This window comes from Stenella coeruleoalba, assembly GCF_951394435.1.
Source record: "Stenella coeruleoalba genome assembly, chromosome: 19".
Classification (NCBI taxonomy): domain Eukaryota; kingdom Metazoa; phylum Chordata; class Mammalia; order Artiodactyla; family Delphinidae; genus Stenella; species Stenella coeruleoalba.
The window spans coordinates 2219122-2238036 of record NC_137165.1 but is presented as its reverse complement, the minus strand read 5'-3'; the positions used below and the strand labels follow the sequence as shown (position 1 = coordinate 2238036).

Here is an 18915-nt window from a genome sequence, read left to right as displayed (position 1 = left end):
AAGTCAGCAGAAGAAAGGAAGTAAAGATCAGAGAGGAAATAAATGAAAGAGAGATTTAAAAAAAAAAAAAAACACAATAGAAAAGATCAATGAAACCCAGAGCTGGTTTTTTGAAAAGATAAACAAAACTGATAAACCTTTAGCCAGGCTCACCAAGAAGAAAAGAGAGAGGACCCAAATAAAATAAGAAGATATTTGCAAACCATATATATGATAAGGGATTAATATCCAAAATATACAAAGAACTCATACAACTGAACATCAAAAAACAAACAATCCTGGGCCTCTCTGGTGGTGCAGTGGTTGAGAGTCCACCTGCCAATGCAGGGGACACAGGTTTGTGCCCTGGTCCGGGAAGATCCCACATGCCGCGGAGCGGCTGGGCCTGTGAGCCATGGCCGCTGAGCCTGCGCGCCCAGAGCCTGTGCTCCACAATGGGAGAGGCCACAACAGTGAGAGGCCCACATACCGCAAAATAAATAAATAAATAAACAAACAATCCTGGGACTTCCCTGGTGGCGCAGTGGTTAAGAATCCGCCTGCCAACACAGGGGACATGGGTTCGAGCCCTGGTCCAGGAATATCCCACATGCCGCGGAGCAACTAAGCCCGTGCGCCACAACTACTGAACCTGCGCTCTGGAGCCCGCGAGCCACAACTACTGAGCCTGTGTGCCACAACTACTGAAGCCCGAGTGCCTAGAGCCCGTGCTCTGCAACAAGAGAAGCCACTGCAATGAGAAGCCCGCGCATAGCAATGAAGAGTAGCCCCCGCTCACTGCAAATAGAGAAAGCCCGTGCACAGCAATGAAGACCCAATGCAGCCAAAAATAAATAATAAAAAATTTTTTGATTAATAGGCAGAAGACTTGAATAGACATTTTTCCAAAGACATACAGGTGGCCAACAGGCACATGAAAAGATGCTCAACATCACTAATCATCAAGAGAAATGCAGATTAAAACTGCAATGAGATATCACCTCACACAGGTCAGAATGGCCATCATCAAAGAAGACCACAGATAACAAATGTTGGCAAGGATGTGGAGAAAAGGGAACCCTCTTGCACTGTTGGTGAAAATGTAAATTGGTGCAGCCACTACGGAGAACAGTATGGAGTTTCCTCAAAATTCTGAAAATAGAACTACTATATATGATCCAGCAATCCCACTCCTGGGTATATATCCAAAAAATAAGGAAAAGACTAATTCAAAAGATATATGCACCCCAATGTTCAAAGCAGCACTATTCACAATAGCGAAGACATGGAAACAACCTAAATGTCCATCAGCAGAAGAATGGATAAAGAAGATGTGGTACGTATGTACAATGGAATATTACTTGGCCATAAAAAATGAAATAATGCCATTTGCAGCAACATGGATGGACCTGGAGGGTATTATGCTTGATGAAATAAGTGAAACAGAGGAAGACAAATACTGTATGGTACCACTTATATGTCTAAAAAATAAAACTAGTGAATATAATGAAACAGACTCACAGATACAGAGAACAAACTAGGGGTTATCAGTAGGGAGAGAGAAGGGGAAGGGGCAAAATAAAGGTAGGGGATTAAGGGTACAAACTATTGTGTATAAAATAAATAAGCTACCAAGATATATTGTACAGCACAGGGAATATAGCCAATATTTTATAATAACTATAAATGGAGTATAATCTATAAAATTTTTCTATCACTATACTGTACACCTGAAACTAAAATCAAAAATTCACTATACCTAAATTGTAAAGAGTAATGAAAAGAATTTTACTTGTTCCTTCCCATCAAGACTGGAAAGGAGGGGCTTCCCTGGCGGCGCAGTGGTTAAGAATCCACCTGCCAATGCAGGGGGACACGGGTTTAATCCCTGGTCCGGGAAGATCCCACATGCCGCGGAGCAACTAAGCCCATGCACCACAACTACTGAGCCTGCACTCTAGAGCCCGTGAGCCACAACTGCCGAGCCTGCGTGCTGCAACTACTGAAGCCTGCATGCCTAGAGCCCATGCTCTGCAACAAGAGAAGCCACTGCAATGAGAAGCCTGCGCACTGCGATGAAGAGTAGACCCCATTCACCGCAACTAGAGAAAGCCCACGCACAGCAACAAAAACCCAACGCAGCCAAAAATAAAATAAATAATTTTTTTAAAAAACCACACAGAAAAAAGAATTCTTAAAAAAAAAAAAAGACTGGAAAGGAAAAAGTAAAATTCTCTCTTCACACATGACACCATCCTATACCTACCCAAAGAATCCACAAGAAAGCTCCTAGAAAGAACAGATCAGTTCAGCAAAGTGTCAGGTACAAGATCAACAGAAAGGGACAGAAAGTAGAGGTTACCCAGGGCTGGGCAGAGGGAAAATGGGAACTTACTGCTTAATGGGTAGAGTTTCTATTTGGAGAGAGAAAAATGTTTTAGAAATGGATGGTGGTGATAATTGCATAACACTGTGAATGTACTTAAGGGCACTAAATTGTACATTTAAAAACGGTTAAAATGTCAAATTTTATATTACATATATTTTACCACAATTCAAAAAATAGAAAACAAAAACATCTATTGGGCATCCCTTGGTGGTGCAGTGGTTGAGAGTCCGCCTGCCGATGCAGGGGACACGGGTTCGTGCCCCGGTCTGGGAAGATCCCACGTGCCGCGGAGCGGCTGGGCCCGTGAGCCATGGCCGCTGAGCCTGCGCGTACAGAGCCTGTGCTCCGCAACGGGAGAGGCCACAAAAGTGAGAGGCCCGCGTACCAGGGAAGAAAAAAAAAAAACAGATCTATTTTACTAAATTTATAAATGGATGTTAGGATACTTAAGGGACTTTAGCTAAGTTGAAAGTGGTGCTGACTGTTTAAGAGTTCCATCTGTTCATGTGATTTGATAAGACATTAATCAAACTTCACTTGAACAGAGCAGAGTGATTTGCAAGAAACAGCTAGGATTTTGTATTTGCAATTTTAACTCACTTAATATTAATTCTTACAAACCAGTAGGTTTCTATGAACAAAAGCTGCCTTCGTAGATGTAAAAAAAAAAAAAAAAAAAACTCACGTTGAACCTGTAACTTTTATATTTTCAGTAACTTAAATATTTTATAGAATTTTTAAATTTCCCAAAAGATAAAAACGAAAAAAGTCTGAGGGAAAAAAAAATTCAGAGACCAGAATCACATCTTTCTGAACAATAAATAACATAAGAAAGTAATGTCCTCATTACCTCCCCAGGTGTGGACGTGGATTTTTTTCCACCACACGTACAGGAAGAGAAGAGCAGACAGGGAGAACTGGGAAGTGGTGTTCGCCCAGGCAGATCCTCTGAAGGAGAAAAAGCTATCGTCACCCGTGAGTACATTCCTCCCAAATAAGAAGCTTTCGCTCTCACAGTGATTAGATGAGCCCATAGCTCCTGGACTATCTTCTTTTTCAACACCAGATCCACTTATAATGGACTTGTTTTCTTTTCATCAAGATTGAATTTTTGTGGAAAAACCCAATGCTACTAGAAAAGCAAAAGGACATCAAGACTTATCACCCTTCCTTGTTCTGATAGCCTTAAATAAACCATCAAATAAATTCTTAAACATACTTAGTTCAAAGGCTATGGCAGGGATTTCCCTGGTGGTCCAGTGGGTAAGACTCCACACTCCCAATGCAGGGGGCCAGGGTTCGATCCCTGGTCGGGGAACTAGATCCCACATGCATGCCGCAACTGAGACCCAGCACAGCAAAAGATAGATAGATAGATGATAAATAAATAAATAAAGCAAGCTATGGCAGACAGCAGCTGTGTTCAACAACTGGTCTAGGGTCATAGTAGTTTTATTTCCCAGGATTATAACAAATTTGTTTCGTCTTGGGAAATAACCTGAGAGCATCGTCAATGGACGACATTTTAGCCCCACAAATAGAATGTACCCTGTCCTGGCGCAGAGACCAGGAACTCTGATTCTCTTCTGTTTCTTCATTTCACTCTCCTGACCAGTTCTCACAGTTTTTCATTTCTTAATCCATCCCTGTGTTTTTCTCCTCTTACCCACCTGTTCCCAAACTGCCCTCTGTATATGTTTAAAAAAACCTTCTAAAAGACAGTCTCTGAGCTTCACCTTCAGAGAAGCCTGCTGAGATGCTTACGTGGGTCAGTGTCACCGCTTCTCAAACTTGGCCCCTGACTCTTCACTCCCCCACGGCCAAAGCCTCTTTCGGTTTTCTGGAAGGTGTTACAAATGTTTTTTCATTGATTGGTCTGTGTTCCAACTCTGCATAATCCTTCAATTAATGGCGCGCGCGTGCGTGCGTGTGTGTGTGTGTGTGTGTTTTTATTTTTTTGCGGTACGCGGGCCTCTCACTGTTGTGGCCTCTCCCGCTGCGGAGTACAGGCTCCGGACGCACAGGCTCAGCGGCCATGGCTCACGGGCCCAGCTGCTCCACGGCATGTGGGATCTTCCCGGACCAGGGCACGAACCCATGTCCCCGGCATCGGCAGGCGGACTCTCAACCACTGCGCCACCAGGGATGCCCACTGTATATATTTTTTACTGCAACCGACAGAATTAAATTTCCGTCATTATCCAGTACCCACATGCCATAGAAGCAAACATCTCATGAAAAACACCCCCAGGCCATGTTCTATTTCCTATTCTATTTCATCTTATTTCATTCATAATATATTTAATCTTTCAAAGTGCTGGTCATGACCCACGAAACCAGTTTTCATTTATAAAGAAACACACTGCCCTAGGGAACTCCCTGGCGGTCCAGTGGTTAGGACTCTGCGCTTTCACTGCAGTGGCCCAGGTTCCGTCCCTGGTGGGGGAACTAAGATCCCACAAGCTGTGCAGCACAGCCGAAAAAAAGAAAGAACACACTGCCCTAAAGCACCTCAAAACTGCCGGGGCCCGGTCCACGAGTGCTGGTGAGATCACGCCAGCCACACGGAGGAAGCAGGCTCTGGGGGCCTCAAGTGAGGGGGGACCAGCACATGGCACCCGCCCGGGGAGGTCTTACTCTGTGTGACCCCCGCCTGCTCGAGCTCCTTCGAGACGGAATCTGGCTCCATTCCTTTACAATCCAGGGACAACGGGAAAATCCCTACAGGCCTCTGCCCACCTCCTGCCTTTGCTGGGGTCACCCCTCCCTGTGTGCCCAGGCTCGGGATCGCCCTCCTCCGGGCGGGTGTCAGCTCCCCGCTCTCCCCGGACTAAGCCCCAACGTTCCTCCCTCCCGGGTTCCAGGGCACCCGCTGCCCATGAACACAGCTTGGCATTCCCCACTGGGCTGCCCCCTCCCCTGCATCCCAGCCGGCACACAGAAGGCACTCAGTACGTGGGGAACGGAGGGGTCACTACTCACGCCACTCCGAAGTCCAGGGCGTACAGCAGGAGGGCATTCATGCCCACGTTGAGGACGTTCGCTGCAATGCCGGTAACCACTTGAGGCAGGATGATGCCCTAAGAGCCCCAGGCACACAGGGAAACATGAGCACTTTCAACAGCCTGTCAGCTGGGTGGTGCGAGCGAGCAGGGAACATACATCGGCCTCCGCCGCCCGGCTCCCAGCACAGAGCTCCTAAAACCCTTGCCATTCCCTCAGTGCTAAGAGCACCAGGGGCATCTCTTATTCTAATATCTGGTCTTTGACCCCAGCTCTGACACAGAGCTCCTGAAAGCCTTATGAATTCCTTAGTTATAAGAGTACCAAGAGTATCTTTTGTTCTAATGAGGCGACCCAGGATGGGCTCCGGGATGGGGGCCGGTCACCACGATTTTCAAGCTCCCCACCCCCACTCTCGAGAGGGGGGACGGGCTGGAAATGGAGCTAATGAACGAGCACGCCCTTGTGAGGACACCTCCATGAAGTCCCAACAGCGCGGGCTTCAGGGAGCTTCCAGGCGGGTGCACACGGGCACAGCATCCCAGCGAGAAAAGAGAGGGGACAACCACGCCAGCCGGGTCCCGGCGTGAGGTCTATAAGGAAAGACCACCTGCGAGCGCCAGGACCAAGGCTGGGGGCACACGAGGTCACCTCACCCAGAGTACCCAGCGATGCCCGTGGCGGAGCAGGGGTACCGTGAACGCCCATCCCTTTATTCTTACTTTACTCACTTCGTTTGTATCTGCTGCCCACGCGACACTGGTACTTTCTTTAAGTAAGACTTCTGCATTTTCCCCCTGCATTTAAACGGCTGACCACTGTCAAAGTGCAATGGCTTCGTGGACAAACGGTGACACGCAGGCATTGGAGGCTCAGTTCGGTGGGCTGGAGCGCCTCTCAACTCTGCCCGCACCCACCCTGCCCTGTGCTACACGAGGCCCCGGGGGGCCCTGCACATGGCTGCGGTGGTGGCCGTGGGACACTGGGTCCTCCTCCTCTAAAACAGGTGCCAGTCAGTCTGAGGCTGGTGCAAAGCCAGAAACCAGGTGGCCTAGAGGATGTGACGGGGCCGGGCATCTCTCTAGGGCAGGGCACATCCATCCACAAGACTCCACCCAGACAGAGCTCGGGTAGAACCTCGGAAAAAATTGTCCATTACTTTTATGGAAAATTCCCTAAGATATTTACCGGGGGGTTGGGGTGGGTGGGCGGTGGCCCGGCTGGCAGCGTGGCACTCTGGCCAGTCCCGCGGGGCCAGGAAGCAGGCTGTGGACACGCAGGTGGTGACAGCGCTCAGCCTGGAGCTTGGACCAGAGCCCACTACCCTGGGGACCTCAGCGCAACAAGGCCTCTGCTGGAGCCTCAGTGTTCTCACTCGAGAGCATCTCTGTCTAAGCACAGTCAGGGTCGGGGCACAGAGCGAGGAAGGGGGCGTTAAGGATGGGCGAGATGGACGCGCGACGGTGGGGCTGCAGGTGCAGCCTGGATGGAGAAGGTGCAGCCCGGTGGGGGACAGGTCCCAGGTGGCCCCCACTTCGAGGAGCCACACGTTTGGTTCGGTCTGGCTCCCGAGTCTCACTGAGCCTGGGGGAAGGGGCGGTGTGAGCTGGGACAGCCCAGGGTCCAGAGCCTCGGACCCTCAGCCCATTCCACCTTGAAGCCCGCCTTCCACCGTAACCCTCAGGCCTAGCCCAGCACTGGGCTGTCGTGTTGGAAAGAGAAATACTCGAAGCAGATCCTTAAGGCAGGATAGTTTGTAGAAAAAGATCTAGCAAATGCCAACTCAGAACCTACCCTCTTCAGCCCTAACTCTCCTCTGTGAAGCTGGGTAAGATAATTACTTTCTTGCAAGATTGCGAGAAATGACTCTCAGCGCACTGTTGGGCATGTCTGCCTAAAACCCAAACTGGGGAAAGCTAGGGAAAAGCCCGCCCCAGAAATACAGACTTTTAAATATTGAAAACTTTAGATCAGACTTTGGAGCCAGGCTGAGTTCAAACCCCAGCTCCCTGGCTTACAATCTGTATGACCTTGGGCAAGTCACCTCATCTACATACCTTAGTTTTCTTATCTAAAAATGGAAAGGCTAGAGCCTACTCACATTGTTATTAGAATTAAGTTAATGTATTTATAAGGCAGTTAGAACAGTATCTGGCACAGAGTAAAATTATCGTTAATAAATAAAACAGAAATACCACGTCGAGTTAGGGAAAAAAATATTGACTACACATTTCCAGTATTATGGAGTAAAACTATTAAAGAATCTGTACCTGACTTTGTAAATATTTTGCCTGCAGCTGGAACAGGAATGTGGCCTGTAAGATAAAACAGAAAATAATTTTTTAATCTTTTTTTTAATCTTGTTGATTAAAAAAAAGTCTCATTCCCACAGTTTACGTCGGTTCTGGTTTTTAGTAAGATATTTATCTTGTTATGTGACCTCAAATTCAGAGACTCAGACCCACACTAACCAAATGCTAGGATAACCAAATGCTAGGATAACCAAATGCTAGGATAACCAAATGCTAGGATAATCAAATGCTACCTATTTGGATTTTCCCAGCGGACTCCGTGAGGACAAAAGCGAATTCTAACCAGCTCGAGAGAAGCCACTCGCTGCCTTGACGTCTGAATGGCTCCGAGGGTGACAGCTGGCAGTCCTTCCCCAAATCCAGGCGGAGCCCAGGAAGCATCCTGATTAATTTGGAATCAAAAGTAACCCTAACCTAGAGACCGTCACGCAGAGTGAAGTCAGTCAGAAGGAGAAAAACAAATACCATATATTAGTGCATATATGTGGAATCTAGAAAAATGGTACAGATGATCTTATTTGCAAAACAGAAATAGAGACACAGACGTAGAGAACAAACATATGGACACCAAGAGGGGAAAGTGGAGGACGGGGTGGGATGAATTGGGAAGTTGGGATTGTCATCTATACACTGTTGATATAAAATAGTGTATGAAATAGATAACTAATGAGAACCTACTGTATAGCTCAGGGAACTCTACTCAACTCAATGCTTTTTGGTAACCTAAACGGGAAGGAAATCCAGACAAGAGGGGACATATGTATACATATGGCTGATTCGCTTTGCTATACAGTAGAAACTAACACAACATTGTAAAGCAACTATACCCCAATAAAAATTAATTTTAAAAAAAAGTAACCCTAGAATAAGGAAGGAAATGTCTTCCCCTTATCAGTGTTTATATTTGATTTAAGCTCTTGGACATCAAAGTGGCACAAGCTCTGAGGATCAGTGGGGTAGGGACGACAGGTCCAAGAAATTTTCAACTTTTGCATGAATAGCACGTTGATAAAATAAACAAACAAAAGGAGGGGAGGCCCCCGTTCACGAAACGCAAGGATGTTCTTGACACTTACCGGAAGAGAAGGGATTAAAATCATCACATAGATCTGGGCTATCCTAAAACAGACAACAAAAGAGCCTCCAGTTAATATTAAAACAATTGCTGGTCATGCTGTCTTCAAGCTGAATCCACAGAGGATGTTCTAAAAAATTAAAACTAAAAATAATTTATGTGGGAGAAAGTTAGTAACACTTGTAAGTGACTGTTTCTTTGCAACGTAAGTCGACATCACATCAGGCCTGCTAAATGTCTGCTTACTCAGGGGAGCTGGACTTGATGTTTTTCAGGTCATCCTAGGCAGAAAAGCTGGAAGGAACACAGCCAAATGAACTGAAAGTTGGGCAAAATTCGGAAGCCTCTTGCAAGAGCCAGGACTGCAGCTGTACCTCACAAGGAGGCACGACCAACAGTCTCCAAAAAGGACAGCCTGCATCTCCAGAAAGGACAGCTCCCCCTGCATCCGGCATCCCTGACATCACTGGGGAGCCTGCTAGAACTGAGGGTTAACAATCCCGACTCTAAAAACAAGCGTGAGGCGACCACGTTGCCCTCTTCTGCGCGTCAGGGAAAGACACTCTGTGCGTGTGCAAAACTCCAAACGGAGAAACTCCGTGAAGGGCAGGTGGGGCCATGCCTCCCGGAGGGCAGGGTCCCCGTGCATCTGCATCGGGGGGTCCCCACCAGCCCAGGGTCCCGCAGGCCAGAGTCACAGCTTCCACCTTCCACAGGGTTCAAGTCCAGGTGACTGACCGAAAATGTCAACACAGGCAAGATAACCAAGCAGCCACTGACCGTGACCCTGGGCTTGTGACGCTAGAGATCCGGCTGACCTGGAGACCTCGGGGTCTTGCTTCAGGAACAGGAGGAGGCTCTCGGTGTTGAGGAGGAGGGCCCAGCACGGGAAGCAGCACAGCAGCAGGACGAGGATGCTTCTCTGAAGGACGATCCCCACACGCTTTAGGTTCTTGGCTCCAAAGGACTTGGGAACACAAATACAGTGATGGAGAATGCAGCGCCTGGGCCACCTGCCCCGCCAACAGACCTCCACCGGAAGTGCCCTGCCCGCCACCAGCAGCCCTGCCGGGTGCTTCCTGCCATCTGCTCCCACCCCAGCCGCTGAGCTGGTTGCCCGGGACGACTGGTCCCCTGCTCCAGGGAACCGGGCAGGAAAGAGCTGAGCTTAAAAGGTGTGAGAAGAACTGGGCGCATGTTGGAGCCTTCCGGATTCAGCAGGTACTTCTACAACACCTACTACGTGCCAGACAGCCGTGAGGCCTGGGAGCTAACTCAGCAGGGAGCAAAGTCCCTGCTCTCATAGAAAAAAGTCAATCCGGGAAGGGGAAGAGGAAGGAGTGTTGGGGTGGTGGTGAGCACAGCTCTTGACCTGGTGATGGGGGGGGCCTCACCCAGGGGCTGATGGCAAGAGAATGAGCGGGAGCAGCCTGGGGGAGCTGCAGGGCTGGAACAGAGTGGGGGAGGGAGGGGAGGGGGAGGGGTCACTGGACAGCTCCAAGCAGAGGAACCCCACGAGCGGCGGAGGGGCAGGTGGGAGGCCAGGGCACAGACAGCAGGGAGGTGGACAGGCCGCTCCCCAGTGCCCCGGCCCAGCCCTCCTCTCTCTGCAAGTAACGGAATGACTGTCTCTTTCTTCAACCAAAAGCGACCGACCTCAACACACATTAAAAGAGACAATGGGACTAAATTAAACACCCGGTAACGGAAGAATGGAAATACCAGTGACATATTACAGAATATCATGCAAATATTAAATGGGAAAGTATACACTGACTTCATTGAAACAGAACATTCTCCAAACACTGTTGAAGGGGAGGGGGAAAAAACCCATATGTAAATTCTAGAGTTGTGTGGGTGCATAAATGTACACAGATTGAAATATTTGTAGGATATTCACCAAAAAGTTGATAGAGGTAACTGGGGGATGGGCGGGGGTAAATTTTAGTGATTTTTTCCACTTTTTGAAATACTTTTCTAGATAACCTAAAATTTCTATATGTGTTTGGCCTTTATAATCTTTTTAAAAAGCTATTTAAAATTTGGGCAACAATCTGCCACTATGGAAGTACATTTAATAATACAGAAAGATGTCCATTATATGATAAGTGGGGAAACAAGATACAGCCTTTTTGTTAAAAAGTGTATATATATAAATGAAAATGACTGAAATGTTGAAATGGTGCAAAAAAAAAAGGAACCCAAAAAACTCTTTTGAAATAAAATTTCATATCCTGTATCATGCCAATCCAGAGCTAGCTTTGGCCTAAATTACATTAAGTCCTTCAGAGCCGTGTTCAGCTTAGCCTGGAAAAACGATCTCAGGAAACCCTCATGCATTACCTGATGGGAACCGAGGGCAACAGCTCAGGAGACACTACATTCGCTTAGCACTGCTCCTTCCTTGGCAGGTAACCCTGTCCTCATTCTCCCAGGCTTTGGGTTTAAAGGTAGGACTCATCCATCATATACCACCCCACCCCAGCCATTCATTCATCCATCCGACCATCCACCCACCCACCCACCCACTCATTCATCCACTCATGCATCATATACCCACCCACCCATTCATCCATCCATCCATCAATCACACACCCAACCCATTCATTCATCTACACACTCATTCATCATACAGCCACTCAGCCACTCTCCAACCACCCACCCACCCATCCACCCCCCCATCTCTGCCACCTCCTCACCCATTCAACAAATTTCCAAGGTACCTGCTCTACAGCAAGCACAATGCTGAACCACAGGGCTTCAGAGACTGAAAGGGACACAGCCTTTCTCCCTAAGGAGCTCAGAGTCTAGAGGGAAAACCACTCTGCTTATAGATCAGGTGGGTGAGGTAAGAGCCAGAGCCGGGAGGAAAAGGCCTTGACTGGCATCTGTCCCTGCGCTGGTGATGCCCGTACACTAGCCCAGAGCTCCCAATCCCAGGACAGGCATAAGGATGGAGAGAAATGAGCAGAGTCAAGAAACACTACGAGTCCAAGTCAAGAGCCGTCAGCAGTTCTGCTAACGTGTGGAGATGGGGGAGGAAGCAGACGGCTTCTGGCTTGAGTGGCGGGTGGTGTATTCCTGAGAGAGGGAACTCTACAGGGGAACACTGGTGAGCTTAATCCTGGATGAGCTGGGTCTGAGGACAGAATGGAGCCTGGCCCTCTGGGAAGGGATGGGGGCAGGAGATGGCGACGTGAGTCTTCACCACCGCTGGCGGCGGGGGAGACAGCAGCCGGGGGAGGATGTACCACAGTGGGAGGGAGGTGCGGGCAGGGGGCTCCAAGGGGCAGGAAGAAGAAGAACAGACAGCACAGACTGAGAAGGAGCCACCGGAGAGGTGGCTGGACCATTGGCAGGATCCGCAACCGTGGCAACCAGGGAGTGGTGGAGAGCGGCGGTGGCTGCGCAGGTTAAGGACCAGGATCGGGCGGGGGGGACACGCAGGAACGGAATCAGCGATGGGTGCCGAGTCCAGGGCGGTGTCCAGACAGGGACCACAAGGGACACCTTCAAGCAGCTTGGTTTGAAGGAGAGGAGAGACGGAGGGGCAGTGGATGAAGGAGGACGGTTTTAGGGTGGGAGGGATCAGACAGGATGGAAAAAGGAAAACAGCCCTGAGTAGACGGACCAGAGGACAGGGTTAGTAAAGCCAGCTCCGCGCCATTTACAGCCATCAGCAGCGGGGTAGCCGACAAACAAAAGGCCGCAAAACCACAGCCTGACCTCAGTCCCCTAGATTGGGTCTACGACGAAAGATCACTGACAAAGCAAGGTCTGTGGGGCAGGGTGGTCCTCACCTGAGACATGAGCGTGTCACAAGCGGAGGCCAAGCCAGTTCCAACGGAAATCCCGGCGACATTCACAACCTGCAAGGAACAGCAGACCAGGTGTGGCAAGCGTCCGGGGACCAGGCGGGAGCAGCTGGTGATCTGTGTCTCAGATCACATGGTGTCCACATCTGTCCTTGTCGACTGTCACACAGAACGTACAGTCTAACTAAAGGATCACAGTCACCTGCGTCGACCAGGGGAGCCAACAACCTAGTTTTTCCTAAACCCACAGCGCATTACAACTTCTGTATTTAATAAAAGTACCGTTGCGGTTAACACCTGAAGGTGATACCCCTGATCTACGGTGTGCATTTAATGATAATAACAGCAAACCTGGACTGAGCATGTGCTTCGTGCAGGGTCGTCCCCAGCCCGTCACACACACAGTGCTGCGATCACCACTCCCGTTTTATGGGTCATCTGAGTCACAGCAAGTTACATCACTCAGATGGCGACCTGAAGCTGGGCAGCCCGGCCCCAGGCTCTGGTCCTCCAGTGAGGAACGGCACAACTTTTGTGTCAGCCTCTCGCCCAGACCCCACCCAGTGCCCCCGACAACCAGGGGCACAAGCGGTAACCTGCAGGTAAGGGTCAGAGCCCAGCAGAGCTGGGTGGGGGGAGCTAAGACCCTCGTTTCCATCCTGGGCTCACATTTAGCAGTGACGGCAGCCCCGGGATGACCTTCTCGGCCGAGCCCCCAGGAGTGGGTGACAGGCCACCCTCAGAGCAGGAGGGGACATCCACCCCAAGATGCTCTCTGCTGAGTCCACCCAGGACAGCGTCAGGGCAAAAGCCCCAGAACACCTGGGCTTTCCAGGAAGAGAGAAAGAGGAAGCATGCCAATTTCTCAAGAGTTTTGTATTGAAAAACAATGTCACACGTGAGCCTTTTTTGGGTAAATGAATGCACTTTGGTGTCATTCTTCCTCTACAACTTCAAGTCCATCTGGGTCAAGTTACTGTTCAGAGACGGCTTTGGTTAAAGCCAACGAGCTTTTTACCAGCCCAGCCCTGACGTCACACTTTCCCCTCCCAGCAGCCAGTGATAAAAGATGCACAGGAGCTGCTACTGTATCTCTCAGAGCACGCCATCTGGGACCCGGGTGTCCACTCGATGAAACTCTGCAAGAGAAACTCCCTACGACTCAGCATCGAGAAAAGCTGCTCTTCCCTGAGAGATGGCTCAGGGACCCCTGGGTGAGCCACGTGGGTGGGGAGTTCGAGCAGATGTGCAGCCCCTCAGATGCCAGTCTCCACCACCCCACCTTGCGTCGTCTTCCACCCGTGCGTCTTGGACCCAACTCTATCTGCCTTGAAAGTATTTTTATAAACCAACTCAAATGCTCTGTGGAACAAGGTGGGTATATAGAAATGTTCTTTGCTTTTAAAACCAAACACTTTGGGCTTCCCTGGTGGCGCAGTGGTTGAGAGTCCGCCTGCCGATGTAGGGGACACGGGTTTGTGCCCCGGTCTGGGAGGATCCCACGTGCCGCGGAGCGGCTGGGCCCGTGAGCCATGGCCGCTGAGCCTGCGCGTCCGGAGCCTGTGCTCCGCAACGGGAGAGGCCACAACAGTGAGAGGCCCGCGTACCGCAAAAAAATAGAGTTTTCTTGAAATGAGTCTACTGTCTCCCTAGCAATTTGTTACAATTTAACAGCCGATTAAAAGCAAAAGTCTGGCCACCCACTGCCCGATAAGACAGGCACAGACCCCCTTATCTAAGACCTTATCCACAGAAATGCCCGACTTTGGAACATACCCACCTTCCCACATGCCCTTTTCAAGCCTGTCTGTATAATTTTAGGTTTGTATCTACTGTATTATTTTTTTTTTGTTAGTCACCCACCAAATCTTTGTTTTTATTGAAATATACAATTTTGATTTACAATGTTGTGTTGGTTTCAGGCGTACAGCAAAGTGATTCCGTTTTATATATGTGTATGTGTATCTATTCTCTTTCAGATTCTTTTCCATTATGGTTTATCACAGGGTATTGAGTATAGTCTGCTGTGCTGTACAGTAGGACCTCTCTGGGTGTATTCCTATTTTATTTTTACTTCAAAAACTAGGAACTCTTCCGTTACCCTCTTATCATTGAGTGATTTAGGGGAAAAACAGAAAGAGGGAAAGAATCAACAAAAAACACATAAAATCTGAATCCCCCTCCCAAGATAGGTTTCAAAATAGTTTTGGTGAAATAAATGAAAAACCAGGCACCGTGGGATTCTACAGGCGTACGCAATCATCATGCTTTAAACCCTCGCCACGTTACAGACGGGAAAACATAAAGGCGCAGAGGCGCAGAGCTGAGAAGAAAAACATACATTCAGGGGATGCCTGGGTGAGAGTCGGCTGCTCGGGTCTCCGAAGTTACGCACTTCTGAGACGTCTGCTGGGGCCGCATCTCTGCTGGTACCAGGCTCAGCAGAAGTTAACAGGAGCCACCGATCCCAAGAAAGCAGGCAGAGACAGACCAGCACAGCCCGGAGGGGGGGGGCTCTGGGCTGCCTGCGAGTCCTCAGGGACAGTTTTGTGCAGATGACCCTGCCCTGTCTAGGCAGACACACCCGGACCTCGCAAGCAGGTAACAGAAAGTCCCGGAGGTCAGAAGCCGGGAGGGGCGCGACTCTGGCTGTAGAATGGGGGGGCGGGGGCAGGATGCAGTCAGGGCGGGAGGAGGGGAGGCCCTGCGGCTGGCAGGAGGGATGAAAGCCGCGCTGGGAGAGTGTAGTAGCAGGAAACAAAAAAAGTGAGTTTAAGAAATGTGGGAAATTAAGGCAGCAGGGCTTGCTGACTGATGCAGACAGGGGGCCGTGTGTAGGGTGCTCCCAGGGCAGGATGGTCACCCACAAACAGAGGAGGAGGGGGAAGAGAAGAAGCAGCACAACTACCAGAAGGGGAACCAGGGAGGACTGGCAGGTGTGAAGAGCTCCCAGGAGGGAGGTGGGGGAAGGCGGCCAGGTGAGGGCAAGTTCTCTGGAGATTGGGGGCGGGGGGGGGGGTCCCTGGCAACTTTCAGAAGAGTAGGTTAAGTGGAACAGTGGGGAAACAGGCCAGTTTGCAATGGGGAGAAAAGGAAAATGAAGACGCAGTGTAGACTTTCTGGCAGAGTGTTAAGTGGACAGAGGCCAGAGAGGGGGCTGCACAAGGAGAGACTTGGGTACTTTATCATAATTCAGTAGCACTAGTGAAAGGGAAGGGGCTGGAGGAGAAAGGATGGTTCTGAGCCCAGGTAGAAGGCTGGTCTCAAAGAAAAAAGTGATGAGAGACTTCCCTGGTGGCGCAGTGGTTAAGAATCCGCCTGCCAATGCAGGGGGCACTGAATCGAGCCCTGGTCTGGGAAGATCCCACATGCCGCAGAGCAGCTAAGCCCATGAGCCACAACTACTGAGCCCGCGCGCCTAGAGCCGGTGCTCCGCAACAAGCCACCATAATGAGAAGCCCGCGCACCTCAACAAAGAGTAGCCCCCGCCCACCGCAACTAGAGAAAAGCCCGGGCGCAGCAACAAAGACCCAATCAGTGCCGCCAAAAATAAATAAATAAATAAATAAATTTTTAAAAAAGAGAGAGGGAGAAGAGTGATGGGGATCCAGGTGGCAGGGCTGAAGGAAGAGCAGGGGGAATCAGGCACTGACTGGCCCTGGATTCTGAGAGGGGACCAAGCGGGGGCTGCAGAGCGAGCGAGGATGGAGGGATCCCAGCATGGGAAACCCCCATGAGGGCAAAGACAGGCAGCAAGGGTGTGCGGACTTGACAGGGCTCCAGGGATAAAGGGTGGTGAGCGGAAGTGTAAAGCTTAAAGCTTCTGCTGTGGGTGCACACGGAGGGCTGGAAATGTGCAGGGTGTGGAGCCCGATGTGCATTCGGTGGTCCTGGAAGCCAGCGAGATGGAGGGAGGCGGACCCACACACCCAAGGAGACAAGCCCTCAGGTCCTGAGGTTGTCAGTGAACACAGAAGAGGCCACGTACAGATCATCAACAAGGAAAAGTACAGGATGGTGTACCAGATAGGTTGTCCAAAACTGGGTGCTGGGAAAGGAGAGTCTGCATGCAAAAGAATGAAGCTGGACCCCTATCTCACACCATACACAAAATCAACTCAAAATGGGTGAAAGACTTGAGCATAAGACCTGAAACCATAAAACTCCTGGAAGAAGACTTAGGCGGTAAGCTCCTTTAACAAGTCTTGGGCATGATTTTTTGGATCTGACACCAAAATCAGAGGCAAGAAAAGCAAAAGTAAACGGGACTACATGAAACTGAAAAGCTTCTGCACAGCAAAGGAAACCATCAACAAAATGAAAAGGCAACCTACCAAACGGGTTCACCCAATAATAGACCTGTAACTAAAATGTATGATTCCACATACCAAGGTGGTCTCAACCATAAGGAAAACTTCTGTGGCCCCGCCATGATCTTAGCGCTCTACCCACCTGGGTGGGAACAGGAGGGGCATTTTCTGAGACTGGGAAAGACCGTCTGCCATTACCAGCAGCAGCTTTTCACCTTCTTTGAAAGCATAGATGTAAATGCAGGAGAGAGGCGGCTTTCCACTACATCACCAACAAAAATGCAGGGACTTCAAAGGGGGTGTAATTTCAATCCATGGTGGCAGGGAGACACTTTATTACAAGGCTGAAATAACACCACCTTAATGAGCCGTGTAATTCAAACTAACAGCAGTCAGCCTAGTTCTAGATATGTCATCTGGTTTAACTTCATAATAGAAAAAAAATGCAGTTCTTTTAGTTCTACCAGCAGAGTTCGCCTCATTGCTACGAATTCTTTGCAATACCTGGTCCCCAGACCAATTAGAGTCAGCGGGATGGTTTGAGAGTACGGAGAACACCTTTTCCAAGTAGTTGACACAATCTCCTTCCAAATCTAACGATAGGGTAATGGAACCCCCGGGTCAAGCTCGGACCGTGTGAAGGTGCAGGTGTCAGACATCACACCATTCACATTCCAGGCTTTTCCAAGTCGTCAGCCCCCCCGCCCGCGCAAAAGAAGAATGTAAAAACCTACCGAGACAGCAAGCGTAACCGCATCCAACTCGACCTTGCCCAGGTGTCCGCAGAATACGGAGCTGACGAGGCTGATGAGAAAGATCAGCAGCTGCGCGAGGAACTGGGGGAGGAAAGCGGAGGCCAGCGCGTTACACCGACCCTCCCGCCCGAGACGGCGCGGGACGGCGCTGGTCCACCGGCCGGACCGCGGGGGACGGGGTGACCGCGGGGAGAGGAACCACGGGATGAGGGACCGCGGTGGACGGGGGGGGGACCTCAGGGAGAGGGACCACGGGATGAGGGACCGCGGGGGACGGGGGAGACCGCGGGGAGAGGGACCACGGGGGACCGGGGGGACCGCGGGGAGGGCGGCGCGGGGCCGCGCACTCACCACTGGGCCCGCGAGCGCCGCCAGCTCCGCCGTCTCGCGCCCCACGTCGGGCGGCAGCGCGCCCCGCAGAGGCCGCAGGCATTCGCGCCAGCCGGGGGCCCAGGGCCGCTGGGCGCCGTCGCGGGCGGACGAGGGGCTCTCGGCGGCGAGCGGCGCAGGGGCGAGGGGGTTCTCCATGCCGTCGCGGGGGGGGGGGTCGGCGGCGGACGCGCCAGCTCCGAGAGTGCGCGAGAGACAGCGGGGGCGGTGGGCCTGATATGGTGTGGGCTGGGTGGGCGGGGCGGCGGGCGGTGGCGGGATTGGGGGTGGGGAGGCCCCGCCCCGCCCGCCCCGTACCGCCGCCGACCCGGCCCCCGCCTTCCGTGGCCCACGGGACTCGGGGGAGGGGCGGCCTTGGTTGGGGGGCGCGGAAGGGGCAGGTGGGAACAGTGCAGGGGGCGCCGAGTTAGCCTTCGCTGGTTTCCGGGTGATGTCTCCCCCCAGGCTGGGTCAAAGAATTTACTCCCCGGGGGGTTGCGCTCCCTGCCGCCCGCAATTTGCAGCGGGTAGGACGAGCCCCCGTGCCCGGTGGAGAGGGAAAGAAAAGCTGGGACTGGGGCTTTGCTGGGGCCCCACCGCGAGGGCCACCTTGGGTGCAGCCTTCGTCTTGGTCCCTGGAAGGTGACCCTCCACTTAACTGACCCAAGAGGAACGAAGCGCTGGGGGTGGAGATGCCTTAAAGGAGTACCTCCACCCACCCACCCACCCCACCCCCCCGCCGATATCTGCCCTGGGGTGTTTTTCACTCAGAGGAGCTGCCTTTTCTCATTTTTTCCATTATCTGTTCGGCACGCCTAGCAGTTTGTATCCACCCCAGAAGGCAGCGTACTTAGTAGGTAGGAAGGCTTGCTAAGCGAACAGCGTGGAGCTAGCCCGGCAACGCGGCA

General features: G+C 51.1%; 1 protein-coding gene and 1 pseudogene across 2 annotated transcripts in view; one reads left to right on the top strand and one right to left on the bottom strand.

Moving 5' to 3' along the window:
• The window catches only part of SLC47A1 (solute carrier family 47 member 1), a gene marked incomplete at its 5' end in the record, with an annotated part of 50314 nt that extends 32148 nt beyond the window's left edge, over positions 1–18166 (bottom strand). The window contains 8 exons of the mRNA XM_079904488.1: positions 3219–3316; positions 5351–5448; positions 7642–7686; positions 8760–8802; positions 9577–9725; positions 12559–12627; positions 17618–17719; positions 17990–18166. Of these exons, the coding sequence (XP_079760614.1) occupies positions 3219–3316; positions 5351–5448; positions 7642–7686; positions 8760–8802; positions 9577–9725; positions 12559–12627; positions 17618–17719; positions 17990–18166 (781 nt within the window). The remainder of the gene's footprint in view (positions 1–3218; positions 3317–5350; positions 5449–7641; positions 7687–8759; positions 8803–9576; positions 9726–12558; positions 12628–17617; positions 17720–17989) is intronic.
• The window catches only part of LOC307176937 (receptor-binding cancer antigen expressed on SiSo cells-like), a 107080-nt pseudogene that overhangs the window by 73950 nt on the left and 14215 nt on the right, over positions 1–18915 (top strand). The window contains exon 3 of the transcript XR_013831795.1: positions 3227–3343. The product of XR_013831795.1 is annotated as a receptor-binding cancer antigen expressed on SiSo cells-like (transcript). The remainder of the gene's footprint in view (positions 1–3226; positions 3344–18915) is intronic.